Raw genomic sequence first — 17,974 nt, 5'->3', positions numbered from 1 at the left:
ATGAAATTATGGAATGTTACTTCCCGGAACCATAGGCTGATTGGGGGGCGCGCCATATTGTGGGACTCCCGAATAATTTTGACCACCTAGGTTTCGTTAACCTGCGGCCTGTACAAGGACCGCGATAAGATTGTGGCTATGATGATATGGATTCCCGGCAGCATTTTGACGAGGTTACGCTTAAGTAATCATGCCTACGGGATGATAATACCACCTTCGACTATTTCCTCCCATTTTATGACACAACATTTTCTCTTTTTAGCATCTTCGCAAGTATAGTATGACGTCCGAAGTGTCCTATTCTTTCTTCTTTAATTATGAAGTTTTATGTGCCAAAACCACGATATTATTAGGAGGCACGCCGCAGTGGGGGACACTGGAAATTCGGAGCACCTAGGATTGTTTAACGTGCACCTAACTCTAAGTACACTGGTATTTTCACATTTAGCCCCCATCGACATTCGGCTGCCGTGGCCGGGATTTGATCTCGCGACCGTCCTGTTTGAAGATTCTACTACTGCCTATTCAACCCCCTCGAAAAATTCAGTGTCATTGCACTCTGTGAAGCTGTGTATGGGGCATCTTGATGACGAATTGTCCGTTGTCGTGCGTGGAACGCCGTGTCCGCATAAATGGAAGGCGACGCGCGACTATTCGCTCCTCCACTGTGTTGAGCCTCGGAAGGTGATGAAGCACTGGGGGGTATGCAACCAATGTGTTGTAGCTAAGCGCATCACGACACCTCGCAGGCAGACCAGACATGCACCTCACCGCACTCCGAGGGCACAGACTGCTTCACCATAGCAAAGGCGATCGTGCGTTCGTCTATGTCTCGCAGTGCAGTAATGGTTTTGAGGTCACTCGAAAACCATAAGCGGTAACACGCAACACAGCCCACACAAAATTGGTTCCCCACAAACTCCCTATGAAACATGGCCGGTGCTCCGGTGAAACTTTCCAAGTTTGCGTGATCAGGGCCACATTGACGGTTCGTATTTCTTTGCACTTCGCGGTCCTGGCGGGCAGTACTCTTAAGGGACCGCCACCACGGGAGAGCGGAAAGAAAGGAAATAAGATAGGTAGACGCTTGGAACGCCGACACAAAGAGGGCGGTGCGAACGTAGACATGGCGGACGCAAGTCAACGTGTACTATCCGGTCTTATCACCGTAATTCCTGTTTAGGGTTATATTTGGACCTGGGATATTAAACTTATTTTTTCGCAAGTTGGCAGAGTGCTTGAAGCCCACCGCACCTCAGCCATGGGTCAGGCCGCTATTGCGCTATCTTCGGGATCGGCCCACGTATGGGGAGGAATTGCCGATCTTTACGGCTTTTGCCCACGGATGCATTTTCACTAGAACCTAGCCACTGGAACCTTCGCTGTAAAAACATTCCGCTTTTGTGGTGGCACAGTGCAGACGTGTCGAACGAATTCACAAAAGTTCCTGTTACTGTGTATTGTCCAGCAACTGTTTACGTTCTATCTGTGCCACTTAATCACCCACGTGCCGTATATCTGAAGCCGTGATTACGCTATCAACTGGACGAGTATAGTCTGCTAAGTTCAGTGTTTAACAATAACTGTCGCGTTAGCCCAGTGTTTAAGGTCTCGCGCAGTTAAATTGAAGGTCTAGGTTTCTATTTCGGCCGCGTCTACATCATTTTGATTAGGGAGAAATGGAAAACAAAACGCTCGTATACATTCATTGGGCGCTCGCTAAGGAGCCTCAAGTGTTCAAGACTAACTCGAAACACCCCCCCCCCCACAGACACACACACACACTGCAGCGTGCCTCATAATGATACCGTGGCTTTGACATGCAAGAATTCTAGTGGTAATTTTGCTGGTTTGAAACCTTACCTATGTTTGAAAATAACATATACTTGGTGCTCCTGAACTTTTTTTTTTCGACTATAACAATATTTATAGATTTTATGTCAGACGTATCGAAACAAAAAGCTACCCTACAAATGGACATGCGATTTCCAAAGTACACGATCACTACAAAGTGATTAGAATACGAAGGAACACAGGAATAGGCGTCTAGCTGCTTCCCGCTCATGCTCGCAAGCTATGAATAGGCAGCGATGAGTCAGCTCGCCTAAATTAAGGTACTGTTGAAAACTGCACCGAGAAGAAAAACAAAGAAAACGCGTTTGAAATCAGCTTCATTGGGTGGCCTTTTATTTTCATTCTGCAAATTATAATGACATGCACTGGTAGGCCCTAAAATACGGTGCTTCACGAGCATGAAATAAAGAAACAGTATTAGATAGTTATGTTCGAATTAATTACAAATACCCTTCGATTCAGGTGGAACAAATTGCCGACAGATTGAAACAGGCATTCAATGAAACGCTTCAAAACAACAGCTGGATCGACAATACGACGCGAGCAGCTTTACAGGAAAAGGTAAGAGCACCACCCTACAACTGCTTCGCAATAAATATTATAGGAATTTTTTTCTTTCATCCATGTTCTATTCTGTGGTCATTATTTGAAACCGTCGAGTGCGGTGGGCGTTGTTTACGTTTGTAACTGAAACAGTGCTTGCAACAAAGTGGATTGACCAGGCATGATACAAGCATGTCTGAAACAAAGACAGTCTTGTATGAAGTAGTACTTTGCGTCCATGTTCCTAGCTAAAATTAATGAAAAAAGGAATAGGATCACACTTGGCGCCAAACGGTTGTGACAGCTTATTTATCAAACTTGCTGTAAATATCAGCAGCAGTGAAAATGAAAATTGCTCTTTTCGGAAATACTCAGGCTTTTACAATATAAGGCTAGAAATTCATCGTAAAAGTTAAGACAGAGAGCAGGAAAAATGCTTCTTCTTTTCGGGTTTCCCTTCTCATTCTCGCTTGACGTGTGCTACACATTTTCGGATATATTCTCTGGCTAATAGCCACCAAGGAGGTAAAATGTTTTATAGACCCGAAGAAGTTTAGTACGCTGCTGTGTGGCTGATTCTTCGAAAAGGCTCTATAATAATGCTTTTTTTTTCTGAAAAGCACAAATGACAATGCAAACCTGTGGTGTCACTTTGAGAAAGCTGGACCAAATGGAAAAAAATACTGCGCTGGTTTATTCTGCTGTGATCAGAAAAAGGCTGGCAAAATAAATATATTACGTAACAGTGAGATAACATTCATCTCTTGTGAAATCGCCAGACTGCAAGATCAATTTTCTGACCATCTAAAGTTCTGTTTAGTGACGGCAACAAAATTTTAATAAGATAGAAAAGAAATCAAACAAGTGTAATTCATGGCAATATAGTCTATACGTTATAGATATGGAGAGGATATACCGCTAGATAAGAAATTTTTGCATTCATATCCGTAACAATGAAACTACTCTGACGAGGTTTATGAAACTCGTCGAGTGTCAGCCGCAAATACAGCGGCAGCAACGATCGCTCAGCTGGATGGGCGAACTGGCCGCGCAACACGCGATGGTGATGGGCCTTTCTAGTGCCGTTCTTCTTCCTGACACAATGTTAGGCTTTTTGACTATTGGGCTAAGTTCGCTCACAAAATTTAGAGTTTGTACCCTATCCTCGTCGTTATATAGCTGAGCGATGATATTTTTCATAGTAAACATGCTTTTTTGAGGGATATGGAGCTAAATATTTTACATACGAAGGCTCCCTGGAACGGGAACTGACGCGGGAAAGCAGCGCCTATTACGCAGTTCTTCCCACCCTCCAGTTTCCTTCATTTCGCCACAGTGGTGACTCCTCACAGTTCAATGCCTCGTAGACAGCCTGTTTCAGGCATTATTTTTATTGCGATTGACGTTGCACCGACTGCCATCGAGGCTAGAATAAATTTCTCGTATTATCGTTCGATTATCAAGACAGGAGATAAGAGACCGATGGCTAGCAGGCAGGCTGGCCCTGAGGCTCGCGAGAAACCGCGTTTGCATTTCAGTAAACGTGACAAAGCGGTCTCCTTATTTGCTCTTAAAGTCCAAAGACTGGACTAAGCGGTCGAGCTATGTATTGCCATTTCTTTGTCGTATCAACTACAGCCGGTTTGTAGATGCAAACCTACAATGAATGAAATTACTGGCTGGACACGTTGCACGCGTTTCTTGTTAGCAAGAATATGTTCCTTTACCGCAAGTACACGCTGAACCCCATTTTCTGCTTAGCTTTATTTCTACGCAGTGGTTTCTCACGTATTAGAAAATCATCGGACTCGGCCTCCGTGGTCTCCACGTCGGTGGCTATACAGCTGCCGACGCCGTCAGTCGGGTGGCGTCTAAGCTAGGCTTTATGAGGAAGTTAACTTTTTCGGAACAGTTATTTAACATATCTGAAAGGGGGTTTATTGCAGCTCGTACGCGGGATGGCAAGTAGCGCTTGATAGCGAGTCCTAGGCGTTCGCATCGGCAGCCCGATCTCGGGTCTCGCGCCACAGCGGTTGCAGTCCGCACAGCGCCACATGCATATTAGCCACAACAATTGCCCCCGCGGCGAAGAGGAGCCATCCTGGCGACCTAAGGGGATGACACGATAAGAGGGTCGTGGTACGGCTTCAGGCGGCTGACGTGAACCGCCTCGCGGCCACAAGTTCAAGTTCAAGTTCAACTTTATTCTTCTTCTAGCACAGACTAGAAACGTCCTCCCGGGCTAAAAGGTGCCGTCAGCAGCTTGACTGGACCCAGGGGGCGTTATACATGGCAGCGCGATAACAGTAACCTTTTTGGTACAAAAAAACTGAAGCAGAAATTTACTAAACATAAACTAAACATAAAACTGAAAACTCAGATACATGCTTATGACAGGATATGTAAAAAACATCAAGACATTCTTGTACAAATAAAACAAAAAGGCAAAAAAGAAAACATGGTCATTTATATGCATCGTTATACATGAATATATATATTATAGGTTAACGAAATACATCTTCAACTCTTTACGAGAGAATTTATTAGCGTGAACATGATTATTTAGAATATTCAGCAAATTGTGTTTAATAGATTGTAACTGATACTCGGTGCGAAAGCGCGGTACAAGCCAAGGTTCAGGGTTTCTGAGATGCACAGGTATGTCATGGTGCTGCAAGGTCGCTAGTGATGTAAGAAAATCTCTCCATTCTTTCCTTGCAAAATAAAATATTTGTAAAAGACTATATTTGTAATATCGATCTACCCATATGATTTGGTATGTTTGTGACAATGTTTTTGTTGTTGGTCGGGCTTCAATATTAGCAATGTGTCGGAAAAGCGCCTTTTGTAATGTAACTATTTTATTTATGTTAGTTCGTGTTGTGGTTGCCCATACTAAACTGCAATAATTAAATTGCGAGGTGAAAAATGCATGATAAATTTGTAGCTTGGCTTTTGTCGGCATGTAAGCTCTACAGCGAGATAGTACACCGGCGACTGCAGAGAACTTGTTTCGAAGGTTATTAAAATGAGAATCCCAACTCAAATGACATGAAAATATTACTCCAAGTATTTTGTGTTCATTAACTAGTTCTATGTGTTTGCCTGAATAAGTGATTGAATGTTCCAACTGAAAAGGTTTGTTTCTGGCTCTGAAGAGAATAGCTTTCGTTTTAGTGGGGTTAATTCTGATCACATTTGAATGTGACCAATCAGATAGCTTCATTAGCAATGCATTACACCAGATAATTAGTTCGTTTGCGTCTTTTCCACAGAAGAGTATAGTGCTATCATCCGCATATATAAATAAACCAACTGTAGGATCTATATTTACTAAGTCATTAATATATAAGTTAAATAATAGTGGGCCCAAAACACTCCCTTGCGGCACTCCATTTTAAAGTGTCAAGAAAGAAGATAGGACGTTGTTAATACATACACACTGAGTTCTATTTCTGAGATATGATTCCATTAAAGTGAGTGGATGTCCGCATGCCCCATATATTGATAGTTTATATTTAAGAATGTCATGACTGATGCAATCAAATGCCTTGCTAAAATCAATGAAGAGCCCGAGGGCGAATTCTCCGTTGTCTATGCTTTGCACAATACTTTCTTTCAAGGATAAAAGGGCGGCTTCCGTAGATCTGCCTTTTCTAAAACCAAACTGCGAGTTTGTTACTACATCATGTCTGTCTAGAAACTTTGTTAGCACGAAGTTTGTCAGGGTCGGGAAGGACGCCGTCTCTGGAAACGACGTGGCCAAGTATGGTCAGCTGACGGGCTCCGAAGCGGCACTTTTTGAAGTTAAGTTGAAAGCCGGCGGTGGCAAGGCGAGTAAGGACTTCGCGTAGACGAGAGAGGTGAGTGGTGAAATCAGGGGAGAAAACTACTACGTCGTCTAAATAACACAGGCGCGTCTTCCATTTGAGGCCTCACAGAATGTTATCTATCATCCTTTCGAATGTCGCGTGCGCATTGCAGAGGCCGAATGGCATTACTGTAAACTCATACAGGCCATCAGGCGTAATGAAAGCTGTCTTCGAGCGGTCGGATTCATTCACTGGCACTTGCCAATAGCCCGATCGCAAGTCCAAAGAAGAAAAAAATTCAGCACCATGTAGATAATCGAGGGCGTCATCTATGCGTGGTAGAGGATAGACATCTTTTCGTGTAATCTTGTTGAGGCGATGATAGTCCACACAGAAACAAATCGAGCCATCTTTTTTCTTAATGAGTACTACGGGACGACCAAGGGCTGCACGATGGCTTGATAACACCACGGTCAAGCATGTCAACTTGCTCGGTGATGACACGACGCTCGGTGGATGACACCCGGTACGGACGCTGGCGTAATGGTGCGTGATGTCCCGTATCAGTGTGGTGAGAGACGGTACTTGTGCGGCCTAATGATGCTTGCTTCCAGTCAAAAGAGGCGTGAAAATCATTTAAAAGAGTTATTAGCTGCTCACGTTGTACCGGCTCGAGGTCATCGACAATGGAGCGACAAAAAACATCCCGTGGTACTCGGTTAGATGGCACATGGGGTGTCAGTGCTGTTACGTTGGCAGTATCTACGTCGTCGGCAATAGGGAAATGCTCAATAACGTCAGCGTCCACAGACTCGATGGTACCAATAGTCTCGCCACAGTGCAAAGCCAAAATGTACGAATTTAGGTTTGAAATCAGTATTTCTGCAGCACCATGGTGAACCGTGAGGAGGGCCATAGGGAACAATATAGGCTGGCGGCGAATGAAGACGGCAGCGGTTGTAAACATAACCGTCGCTTCGACAAGCGATGCGCATGAAAGAGAGACAAATACAGCACTGTGAGGAGGAAGGTCAGTATCTGAAGCTACGCAGGTCCTGCTAAGATACTGAACTTGAAAGTTGTAAGATGGCAAATCGCACAGAACGGAGAACTGAACCTCAGCACGTGCACAGTCAATAAGGGCATGATGGCACGACAGAAAATCCCAACCGAGAATCACATCGTGGGAGCAACAAGTTAACACAAAGAAATCAATGGAATGCAAGATGTCTCGAATCAGCACCCTGGCAGTGCACATAGCGACTGGCTGTACTTGTTGTGCACTGGCTGTTCTAGGCAATGGTACCGACGGCTTCATGGTCACTTTCCGTAATGCACGACAAAGCTTCTCACTAATCACGGATACAGCAGCACCTGTATCGACGAGCGCAAGAGATTTGATGCCATCAACGGACACTTCGATAACGTTAGCGGGGGAAAAACGAGGACTTTGATGTTCCGACGATGACGCAGTTCGTGCCTCAGGAACTGCGGAAATCAGTTTTCCGCCTCAGTAGTAGTGGCACTGGGTCTACGACGCATGGGTGAGAGTGAGCGCCGACGAGGGGAAGGCGATCGACGAGTGCCGTAGAGCTGTGACTGCGGTGCCGGTATGTCATCAGCAGCGTAGACTTCTGGTGGTAGTCGTTGAGGCATACGGAAAGGTCGGAAGTCGGAGCTTGGTCGTCGCGGGCTACATGACGAAGCGCACTACAGAAGCGCACTACATGACCTGGGGTACCGCAGGCATAGCATATTGGGCGGTTGTCAGCAGTGCGCCAAGGATTTGTACACGGCTGCTGTGCACTGAAAAAGGGATCCGCCGGCTGGCGAGGCGAAGGCGGAGGAGAGAACACCGGCGGGCGAGGCGCTGAAGGCGGAGGAGAGAACCCCGGCAGACAAGGCACCCGTGCAACGGCTTCAGCATACGTCAGAGGAGCGGCCACAGGAGCCGGCTGACACGGAGGTGGAAGAGCTTCGGTCACTTGCTCTTGAATTATCTGCCGGATCGCTGGAGCCAAACATTGAGAAGGATTCTCCCTGGTCGCCAAAATCGAGAGCTGTCGTGCAACCTCCTCGTGCACAAATTCTTTTATTTGCGTCAGCAAAGTTGTGTGGTTGTCGCCAATAATTAATGCTACTAACGAATCTTCCGTAGGCGGTGGGCGCCGAGCTAAGATGCGTTGTTTCCGTAGCCCGTCAAAACTTTGGCACAAATTGATAACTTCAGCCACGGTACGCGGATCCTTCGCTAACAACATTTGAAAAGCGTCCTCATCAATGCCTTTCATAATGTGTTTTATCTTGTCCTGTTCTGACATTGACGGATTCACGCGCTTACACAGGTCAATGACATCTTCGATGTAACTTGTGAAAGTTTCACCGTGATGTTGCGCACGCCCCCGTAAGCGTTGTTCTGCGCGAAGCTTGCGCACAGCTGGGCGCCCGAACACTTCTGCGAAACTTGTTTTGAATGTGCTCCATGTTGCGAAATCGTGTTCGTGGTTTCGGAACCAGAGGTTCGCGACGCCAGTTAAGTAAAACAGCACGTTGTGCAACTTGGTGACGTCGTCCCACTTGTTATGCTGGCTCAGCCGTTCGTAAGATGACAACCAATCCTCCACGTCATGGTCATCGGTGCCGCTAAAGATGGCAGGATCACGCTGGCGCAACACGCCGGAAACGATGACCGCCGGAGGCTGTGGTGCATCTTTCTGGGTGGTTTCGTCAGGCATGTCACAGCAGTAGGTAGCGTCCCGGCTTCGGAGTTCCAGTTTCCGAGGTCTACCCCGCAGCTCCACCAAATGAAAGGGGGTTTATTGCAGCTCGTACGCGGCATCGCAAGTAGCGCTTGATAGCGAGTCCTAGGCGTTCGCATCAGCAGCCCGAGCTCGGGTCTCGCGCCGCAGCGGTGGCAGTCCGCACAGCGCCACATGCATATTACCCACTACATATCTTACAATCAGTGACGAAGCCGAAGCGGTATCTTCCTAATTCTATTGAAGTGAATTACAATGATAACAAAAAATACGCTGCGATAGCCGCACCGCGCTGAGCAGGAGAGGTCTGGCGGAGCAATACAACATTGCACGTCGCACGGATGGCTCCGCTTAGCGGTTTCACGTAATGCCCTCACGCCCAAGTGTGCGTCCCACATAATTTCAGCCAAACAATAAAAATATGCAAATGCCAAGTAGCTGGACAGAACCAAGGTAATGTTGTTGGCTGTCGCTTGGAGACACTCAGAATATTTTTGTATTTCTCCTGTATGCATACTTGATCTCAATTAATGAACTTCTCAAGTTATATGATCAGAAAGAAATGCCAATGAGAAAATTCTAGAGCAATATCAGAAACTCCCGATATAGCTTTTTGTTTCTCAATACGTTCTACATAAAAGTGTTTTGCCAGGCAAGAAAGAACCCCGCGAATACACGCAGAGTGCCTCGAGCGTCCAGTCGCGCGACAGTTTTATTCCATCAACGCTTACATCCTGATATCTCATTCTGACTGAACTGATTAAATCCGGAATATTTCACTATGGCTGCCAGTGCTGATGTTTACGAAGTTACTGTCTAGGTTGAGTGCTGAGGTAAAGTACAGTTTCCTACAGTTTAACACTTTTTTCACGTTGAAGGTAAGTTGTTAATCCCATATTATGTTGAAGTTCAATTGAAACATATTAGCCACTGTATTCACGAAACGCACGTTCCTGTAATAGAGGCCTGTTTTTGCTATCACCGCTGTTTGTATCGTTCATTTATGAGTGCGAAACTGTCAAAAATCAGTTTTAAATAAGAATGGGCAGTAGCCATATTGTATGGTGTTTACCAATCATCTTTAATGTTACAGATAAGAAAACCAGGAACGCCAAAGTCTTAACATGTCTGAAATTGCGTTATAGTGGTGTGTTGTATAAGAAAAACACAATATAAATATCAACGCATCAATATATTTTAGCTAATAATACCAATGGCAGCGAGATGCCACAGATGGTTTCTCCCTCAAAGCTCAATGACTACGGCACTAATGCTCGTATAGAGAGTTAGTGTATAAATTAATTGCACACGTTCATCAAAAAAAACGTTTCGTTTTGTTTCAGTTGAAAAATGTGACAATGAGAATAGGATACGAGGACACGCTATTGAACCGGTCATCACTCTACGAATACGTAAGTGCAAAGCAAAACTCAGCAGATTGCTGGAACACCTAAATAGCAATTTTCGTTTACCTCAGCACGTGTCAACAGAAAAGATCTAAATTTTTAACTTCAATACAAGTATCATCGCGCTCACACCGTGGGTCCCTAAGGGAACTTGTGACAGTATCCATGAAGAAACTCAGTTAATTCTGTGTTTTCTAATATTCACGTACACTGTTGTTTTCATAGATGAATGCAGGAATATATCCCCATAGAGCAGGCTTTTACTATCCTAAATTGTACAAGTACTAATGTCTTAAGTTTATTAGTTGCACATATAAATGGCATCAACTAAAAAAAAGCACTGCCCTTTGTAACCAGAGTCAAAAACAGAGTTGTTTGTAGGTTAACGCCAATGATGTTTAAAAACAATTGGTGCCTGCCATACTGCTTAATATAAAACAAATGTACATATGTTCGAAGGGACAAGTGGGAAGTGAGTGAATTTTACGAGTCATCTCGGAAGGCCCCTACATAGTCTAACCTTTGAATTTTCGTGAGCCTATTGTGGAATAAGTAACGAGTACGGTCTTTTGATGTCATTCAATTTTACACATAAAAAAATCGAATGTACTTCTTATTGAGTCGACTGTTCGAAAGCTATGTCCATATGCAAACAGCAATATGGGCAAATGCACACTGTTAAAGTCAACGCATTGATGTATCAAAGAACGAACAGGTGGTGGTAACAACTTTATTGAGACTCTGCTCAGTTATGATCTGGCAGGCCCGAGTCCTAGAATGGCCCCTCACGAGGAGCGACCCTTTACGAACATGATGGTAAATGTTTGCTTAAGCTATTGCAGTGGAACGAAAACAAACACAAAGTACATGCAACCGAACTCTCCGGACTCCATGGTGAGAATAAAACATTATCCTCGCATCGCAACAGCCCTGTGCTCGTATCATAAGCGCGTTTGGGGAAATTCGCGCACAAATCGGGAAGCACAGCGTGTGTGAGGAAGGAACGTGCACTATTGCCAGTTTTCATTAGATACACAGATTCAAACATGGCAAAAATGAATATTTGTTACAGTTCCTTTTACTGTAACAATACACCTGTGCTTCTATTTCTCCATTGTAAAACAATCAAATACGTCTTTTGCCTCACGGCCTTTCTTTTTTCACGTCTCAAGGTGTGCATTCACATCCATGGCTGCTTGCATATCCGCCTAACTTCTTTGGACCTTTGAACATAAATATAAACATAACGTTGCATAATAGCTTTTATCAGCCTGGGATATGAAGAAAACTTTGCATGGGAGCAAATGCTGAAAAGATATTATATAAAAGCCATCTGTATGAATAGCATTTGGTTTGATAACAGTAAGAATTCGATGTGACGATCAATTGATTCGTTGAAATTCACCCCCACCATCGGCGTCCGAGACCCACCATGAGAGATGGGCTGCACAGGTGGCTCAATGGGTGACTTAGGTTCGAGGGACAAAGACGCTGCAGTAACGAACGAACAAAACTTAGATTTACAGATAAAATTACGAAGTTCAGTTACAAGAATGCATAATTTTGACAGTACATCGGTTGCAAAGAGTTACACTGGTTTAGAATACATAGGGCGACCCTATTTCAGCATAGCCGATGGTGCTTAGCACCGAAGCCAGGTCCAGAACTACGATTGGAGCGCTCCGCCCAAAACACAACGCTCCGCCCAAAATCTTTGCTGGCGAAGTACAGCCGGTTGCCGTCCCAACTGGACAATCCGTTCACCAATCACTGTGTTTAGCAGAATTTGCATGCGTGATTGTCCAGTCGAACAACCATCAATCAAAGAGCACTTCTGTAGTACAGTTCACAGTGCCGAATCCTCATCCAAAATGCACAATATACAACAAATGGGTGAGGGTCACGCCCGCTGTACACGTCGCAAGTTCCGAGAAACGGCACGCGAGCACAGCTGGCGTGACAATTGCTGACTAACAAAACACATGCGCAAAATCTAAAAGCCAGGAAATGCTGGGACCATGTTGTCAGTCCTCGAACACGTGCGCGACACGATCAGATCCCAAGAAACCGAAAGACATGTATTGCTATACACAACCACTTGTTTGCACGCCAAACTGTCATTGAGGAGCACGGGATAGCTGTCCACCCGCTAAGGTCGGCCCCGTGTCCTTGCCACAAGTTGAAGAAAACATTCCCTCGGCGTCTCGGAAACAAGACAAAACCGTAGGCTGTTGTGCTTTTCTAAGAACCCATACGCCGGTCAGCGCGGGGCGAAAGCCCATAAAAAAGTAATGAAGCTCGCACGCCCGGTTGACGCTGCGCGATCCCCGCTGCCCGCGTCCAGACCCGAACCACGCATGGGTCGAAACGGGTGACCACTCCAAGGTCACCCGCCAGACCACTGCGGAAGTCATACGCGCACGCCTATTAGGGCGTTTGGCGCCCATTCGGGGACTCTCAAGCTGTGAATCAGTTCACAATCACCAGCCGGCCGCGCGCAAGGAAAACGCCTTCGGGGATTCCGCTGAAGCGCAACGTGACGGGGGTTCGGCGCTGGTGGTCCTATCCGCTCCCCGAGCTCTGCGGCAGTTGGGGCGCCAGCAGCGTGTATGCTTTGCTAGCCCGCAAGGCCCCACTCTGTGTCAACCGTTGAAAGCCATTACTCAAGTGTGCCAAACAAGCTCGTCGAGACGCATGCCCACTGCCGAGATGGCCCGCGCCGTATTTTTGGGTTTGTTTTGCCGCCGCCCGTAGCGGGGCTTAAAATAACATTCAAATAATTGCCTCGCAAAAGATTCCCTTCATGTACTAGATTTCGTCATGTAATTTCGACCTGCATAACGTTTTGTGAGTGCAAGCTACTCAGCAAGACAGCCGCAGCTGAAGCTATTATCAGTCGCAAAAAAGAAGGTCCAAGAAGGTTCTCAAAGAAAGATTCGTCTAAAGAATACGAGGCCGATGCTGGGATGACATTGTGACCTCTCAGCACCGCCGCCCGATATGCACTCCACGAGGCCACATTCCCATAGCCACATCTCTCTTGCCAACGACGTCAGGTGATTTGAAACAATTCGCGCGGTCGTCCCGCAGCCGAACATTAATATGCATGGAAAACCGAAAATACGAGCACATGGCAGACCATTTTGGCCCCAGATGCAGGAATGAAAGGCACAAGCGATGGTCAACCTTATTACTGTATTACTTGTGCATCAGGCTTTACAGCAGTAAGTTACGTATAAAGGAGACACTCGAATTTTCCGAACTCTTTTGGGCAACATGGACAAGTGAAAAGAGTTCGTTTTTTCAATATTGCTTGTAACTTCATTTTGATGAAACACTTCAAGTATGTCATGAATATATCTCTGGCGCTGAATTTCAAGCTACTCTATATATTTCTTTTTTTATCGATATGATGGACGAGAAGCTTGTAAGTGGTTGAGTATAGCGTGCGGGAGTGTATATACCTGCCTATGAAGCATATAATGTAATGAAATATCGCAAACTGAAATGCTTAAAAATTGGCTTTTTAGAGGACATTTATGTGAGCCAAGAAAACCGACTTCGGTGTCCTCATTATGGGCCTACACTTTTTTCGCGCTAACGTTATCAACGTTACTTTGTCCTTTTAGGTACGACCCTTGCCTTTGAATATTTCATTCACAGAAGCCTTGTACTACATTCAAAAAGGCTTCAACACAATGGAATTGACTAAGTATCGCTCTCCAGACGAGGGACAATTAACGTGAGTAATAAGTGGTCTAAAACATAATGTGAGGGGCACAGTGCCAAGTTTTTTATCCTTAGACAAATTGGGAACGTAAATCCAGAACTGGTCTTTATGCATTCTGGGAGCGCGGTAGACTGGACAAGAAACGAATACGAACAGGGCGATCACTGACCTTTTTGTGTGTGTGTGTGTGTGTGTGTGTTTTTTTTTTTGTAGCCTTACGCGCTACAACTAAACATGAAACTGCTCATCACCTACCAGCCCGTATTTCTGCATTAAGCAGAACTGACCTTCAGTGTGCTTCATTTCATATTCTCAATAAACCAGAATATATTTTGAGATTATGGTGTTGTTCAGCACTGCGCTCGCGACAATCAGGACCATAAGTACGACGACTATGAGAGAAGTGACAAGTTCCTCTCAGCTTTCACTAATTAGTACAGATACCACAGGAACAAGAAGACTGAACAATCCTAATGCCGCAGTTTTGAAATCGATCAAGGTGTTCTGTTAGGTACTGTAAATAGAGATTCGCAATGGGTGTTGCCGATCCTAATTTAGTTGTGGAGAATGCTACAGAAATAGCTTCTCATGGTGCGGAATAGCACGTCTAGGACCTATAAAACATTCTAGTCGTTTGCTTATAGATGAAACTATAAAAGTAAAACCGAATCTCTACACATGTTCTCTTAGGGTCACCGTGGGATAATAAATGTATCTACCAATCGCACCTGAATCCTATTAATTATGTATAAAAACGGAATTGAGTAAAGTTGGTTAATTACACAAGATGCCAATCGTTCTGTTTAGTATTTTGCTCAATATCTGCAATTCAGCTGCAAGAGTGCTGGTGCTAAAAATAGTTTCATATATTCCGCCATGCCGCATGACACGCACCAATTTGTGACGCGTTGTTGCGCGAACATTTGCGGAACACATTTACCGTTGTTCCATCGCGCCGAAGCGTTGCAAATAACTGGGGCTCGTGGTCAAATCATTTGAGTATATTCTCAGTGCAAGCAACCCTTAATTTGGAACTTCGCAGGGCGTAATACAGAAATCCGGTTCAGTGCTTCCGAGTGGCTGTAGAACAGGCTGAAATGGCAGGTCACTGTGTTACATTGATAACGCTTCCATCACAAGATGATTATAGATATCAAATGTGCTGAGTGGTATTTATAGCAGTTTAGGCTTTCTACACCATTAGTGGCACACGTTTCGTTTTCTGAATAAAGCTGATTCTTCTGTTGTTGTTTTTTTTTTTTGTTCTACTCGCGGTGATAAATGGATAGAGCGCACGTGTAATTAAACAAGTGTGAATTTCTGTCTTGCTTAGGCACGCCGCTTGTAGCATGAGCCACTGAGTAGTTTGCATATGCTACTACAAAATGGAACTCTGAATTCAACGAAGTGTGCCAAGCTTCGTGGCACTCCATTTTTTTGGAAAACACTTTGTTCCAGAAGCTCCTCACGCAAATTATAGACAGATAGTAGGTGACAAAAAGGGGTTTGGAGGGCGCTTGTCCATTCACCCTTTTCTGTAATGCATCTCTGTGTATGAGCGTTTACTTTATTAACAGTTCACCTGGCATAATCTCGGCAGCTGTAATTCGGGATTGAATAAAGGTCTCCCATTGTTTTAGGCAATCGAAAATTTCTCGTAGAAGTCCTGTGGGATTCAAGACATAACGAGCAGCCAAGTGTTTTTTATATTTAAGGAAAACGCCTGTGCGCAGTCACAATCATGTAACATCAGAAAACCTTTGTTGATCGCATCAGGCACATGGCGGCCACTTTAGCACTTGCCTATAGTTCAGTGCAACAGTGAATTCGAGAAAAAAAATGTACTTGATGAAATGTCGGTTACGCGTTCTGGCACACAGTCTAGGTTCTTAGGCTTTAAACTTTGAATAACAGCTCACGGCCTGCAAAGAGGGCGAAGGAGAGAAGAGCGCTAGCGCTCTGTTCTCTCTTCTGTTTTCTTTGCAATCCGTGCGCTGTTAATCAATCTTTAAAGCCTGTTTTACCAACAAGCCAGGACCTACACCCTCTTTAATTACAGTGAAATAGGAGTTAGCGTTGTCGTTCTACACATTTCTTCTTAAAAAACGACAAACAACACTTTTCAAAAAAATTTGGGGACAAGACGCCCATTAGAAAAAAGATTTATTTACCAGTCCAAATTTTAATAGGAAATTTAAGTGGACGCACATGTGAATTCCGACATACGAGCAACATGCACCACCTTTCTAACCAACTTGTATTTAACAAACCTCTAAACTAATGTGGCAGACTTGTTTTTATGGTGAGCATGAGGAATTATTGAGTTTTTTTTTAAATAGCAGCTAACGGTGCACGCTATTAAGCGTTACTCAATAGACAATAAGAAGCTGCGTCCGAATGTTCAGGAGCCTACTGTTTGCGATGGCAGGTTAATACATGAACCACGTTCGCAATTTTTATTCTACGATTCTAAAAGCCTATTTGTGTAGATATTAGTTGACTTCAGTGTTCTTGAAATCTACAGTTTTCTACCGCAATGCGTAACTTTCTGAAAAAATTGTGCTGCACAATCTTATTGGCTTCTTTGTATTTACGGTTTACTCGTTTCTCCCTGGGTATGCGTGTAGGTGGGAGCACAGCCCAAGAGAGGCTCGCACGTTTCACGACAGCCTTTCGGATAATATTGGTAAGCATCTATATTACAGAAAAAGCTAATTGCTGCGAATGAGAGTGTGAGTTACCGTTTGACATGTTACTTGCAAGTAATGCTATTTTAAACTACACAAAAGGTAGTTTCAGAATTGTCCTTTATTTTTGTAGTAACGACCGAAGTTGCCTTGCAATTGATGGTCTTCAGCGGTGGAGACACATATCATCAACGGTAGACGCTTACCGTCAGCACTTCACCAGTGGCAATAAAATTAGGAACAGCTGGCAAAAGTATCGGAGGACGCTTAAGATTAGCATTTAAGGGTGTAACGCGATAGCATTAAAAGATCCCCGACTGCTTCACATGCTTCTAGGCAACTACAGTTTATGAAACCGTAATGTTTACCGGGAAAAGATGGCGGCGAAAGCTATGCAAGGAGGCGAACTTACTAGTACATTTTTTTTTTGGTGATGTTGCAAGGAAACGAGCAGGTCGCGCCACTCCTACTAAGACAGACCTCAAACGGCAGCTCGAAAAGGTGCTTATGTTTGAGTGTCCACGAAACAAAATTATGTTTTTTCGCATATTCAAACTACACTCCGGCGCTATGATGTCGGTTGTTGAGTGTGTAAGTCGTACTTTACGAATTTTCTGAGTCATTTTACTTTCAGAAAGTCAGCCTGTTCAGTGACACTTAGGAACCACGCGGAGGGCCTGCGTGGTTCGGGATGCGTGGTTCGCGATGATTTTCTAGCTTGCGGGCACCGGCACCGGCACCCACACCGATGCCTGCTCTGATGCCGGATTTTCTGTGTCACGCGGCCCTTAATGCCATCCCGTTAATGTATCAGGAACACGCTACCCTAAAGGTTAGAGCGCCATCTGCTCGGAAATGTCATTCAGTGCCTAATCGCGTTACTAGGTTCGGACACTCGAAATAAATGCGGACTGGCAAGTCCACATTCATCGCATTCTTGCTGAGATCGCCTTTCAAATATTCAATTCACATTACCAGAAATGATTGCTGTTGCTTTTTTTATTTTCTCGACTTGATAATGTTGACTTGAAAAGCGAGTATTTTGCTAAAGTTACATGATTTTGCACGACACATCTTCGTGCTACAGGTTGTTTTTTGCATAGAAATAGCAGGAAACCAATTAATTCTTCTAATTTGTACCAATACTAACTTGTTCTTGTATAACTTGTACAAATTAATTAAA

The 17,974-nt window shown here is 44.5% G+C and overlaps 1 protein-coding gene across 1 annotated transcript in view; it reads left to right on the top strand.

Moving 5' to 3' along the window:
• Window positions 1-2,320: 2,320 nt before the first annotated feature.
• Window positions 2,321-17,974, top strand: part of LOC126531192 (membrane metallo-endopeptidase-like 1) — a 103,905-nt gene continuing 88,251 nt past the window's right edge. Inside the window, exons 1-4 of the mRNA XM_072285759.1 lie at window positions 2,321-2,415; window positions 10,312-10,380; window positions 14,004-14,116; window positions 16,732-16,790. Of these exons, the coding sequence (XP_072141860.1) occupies window positions 10,327-10,380; window positions 14,004-14,116; window positions 16,732-16,790 (226 nt within the window). The 5' untranslated portion in view covers window positions 2,321-2,415; window positions 10,312-10,326. The remainder of the gene's footprint in view (window positions 2,416-10,311; window positions 10,381-14,003; window positions 14,117-16,731; window positions 16,791-17,974) is intronic.

The sequence above is a fragment of the Dermacentor andersoni genome, unplaced genomic scaffold (assembly GCF_023375885.2).
Source record: "Dermacentor andersoni unplaced genomic scaffold, qqDerAnde1_hic_scaffold ctg00000041.1, whole genome shotgun sequence".
Classification (NCBI taxonomy): Eukaryota; Metazoa; Arthropoda; class Arachnida; order Ixodida; family Ixodidae; genus Dermacentor; species Dermacentor andersoni.
The sequence above is the reverse complement of the archived record's forward strand: the minus strand, read 5'-3'. Positions and strand labels throughout refer to the sequence as shown.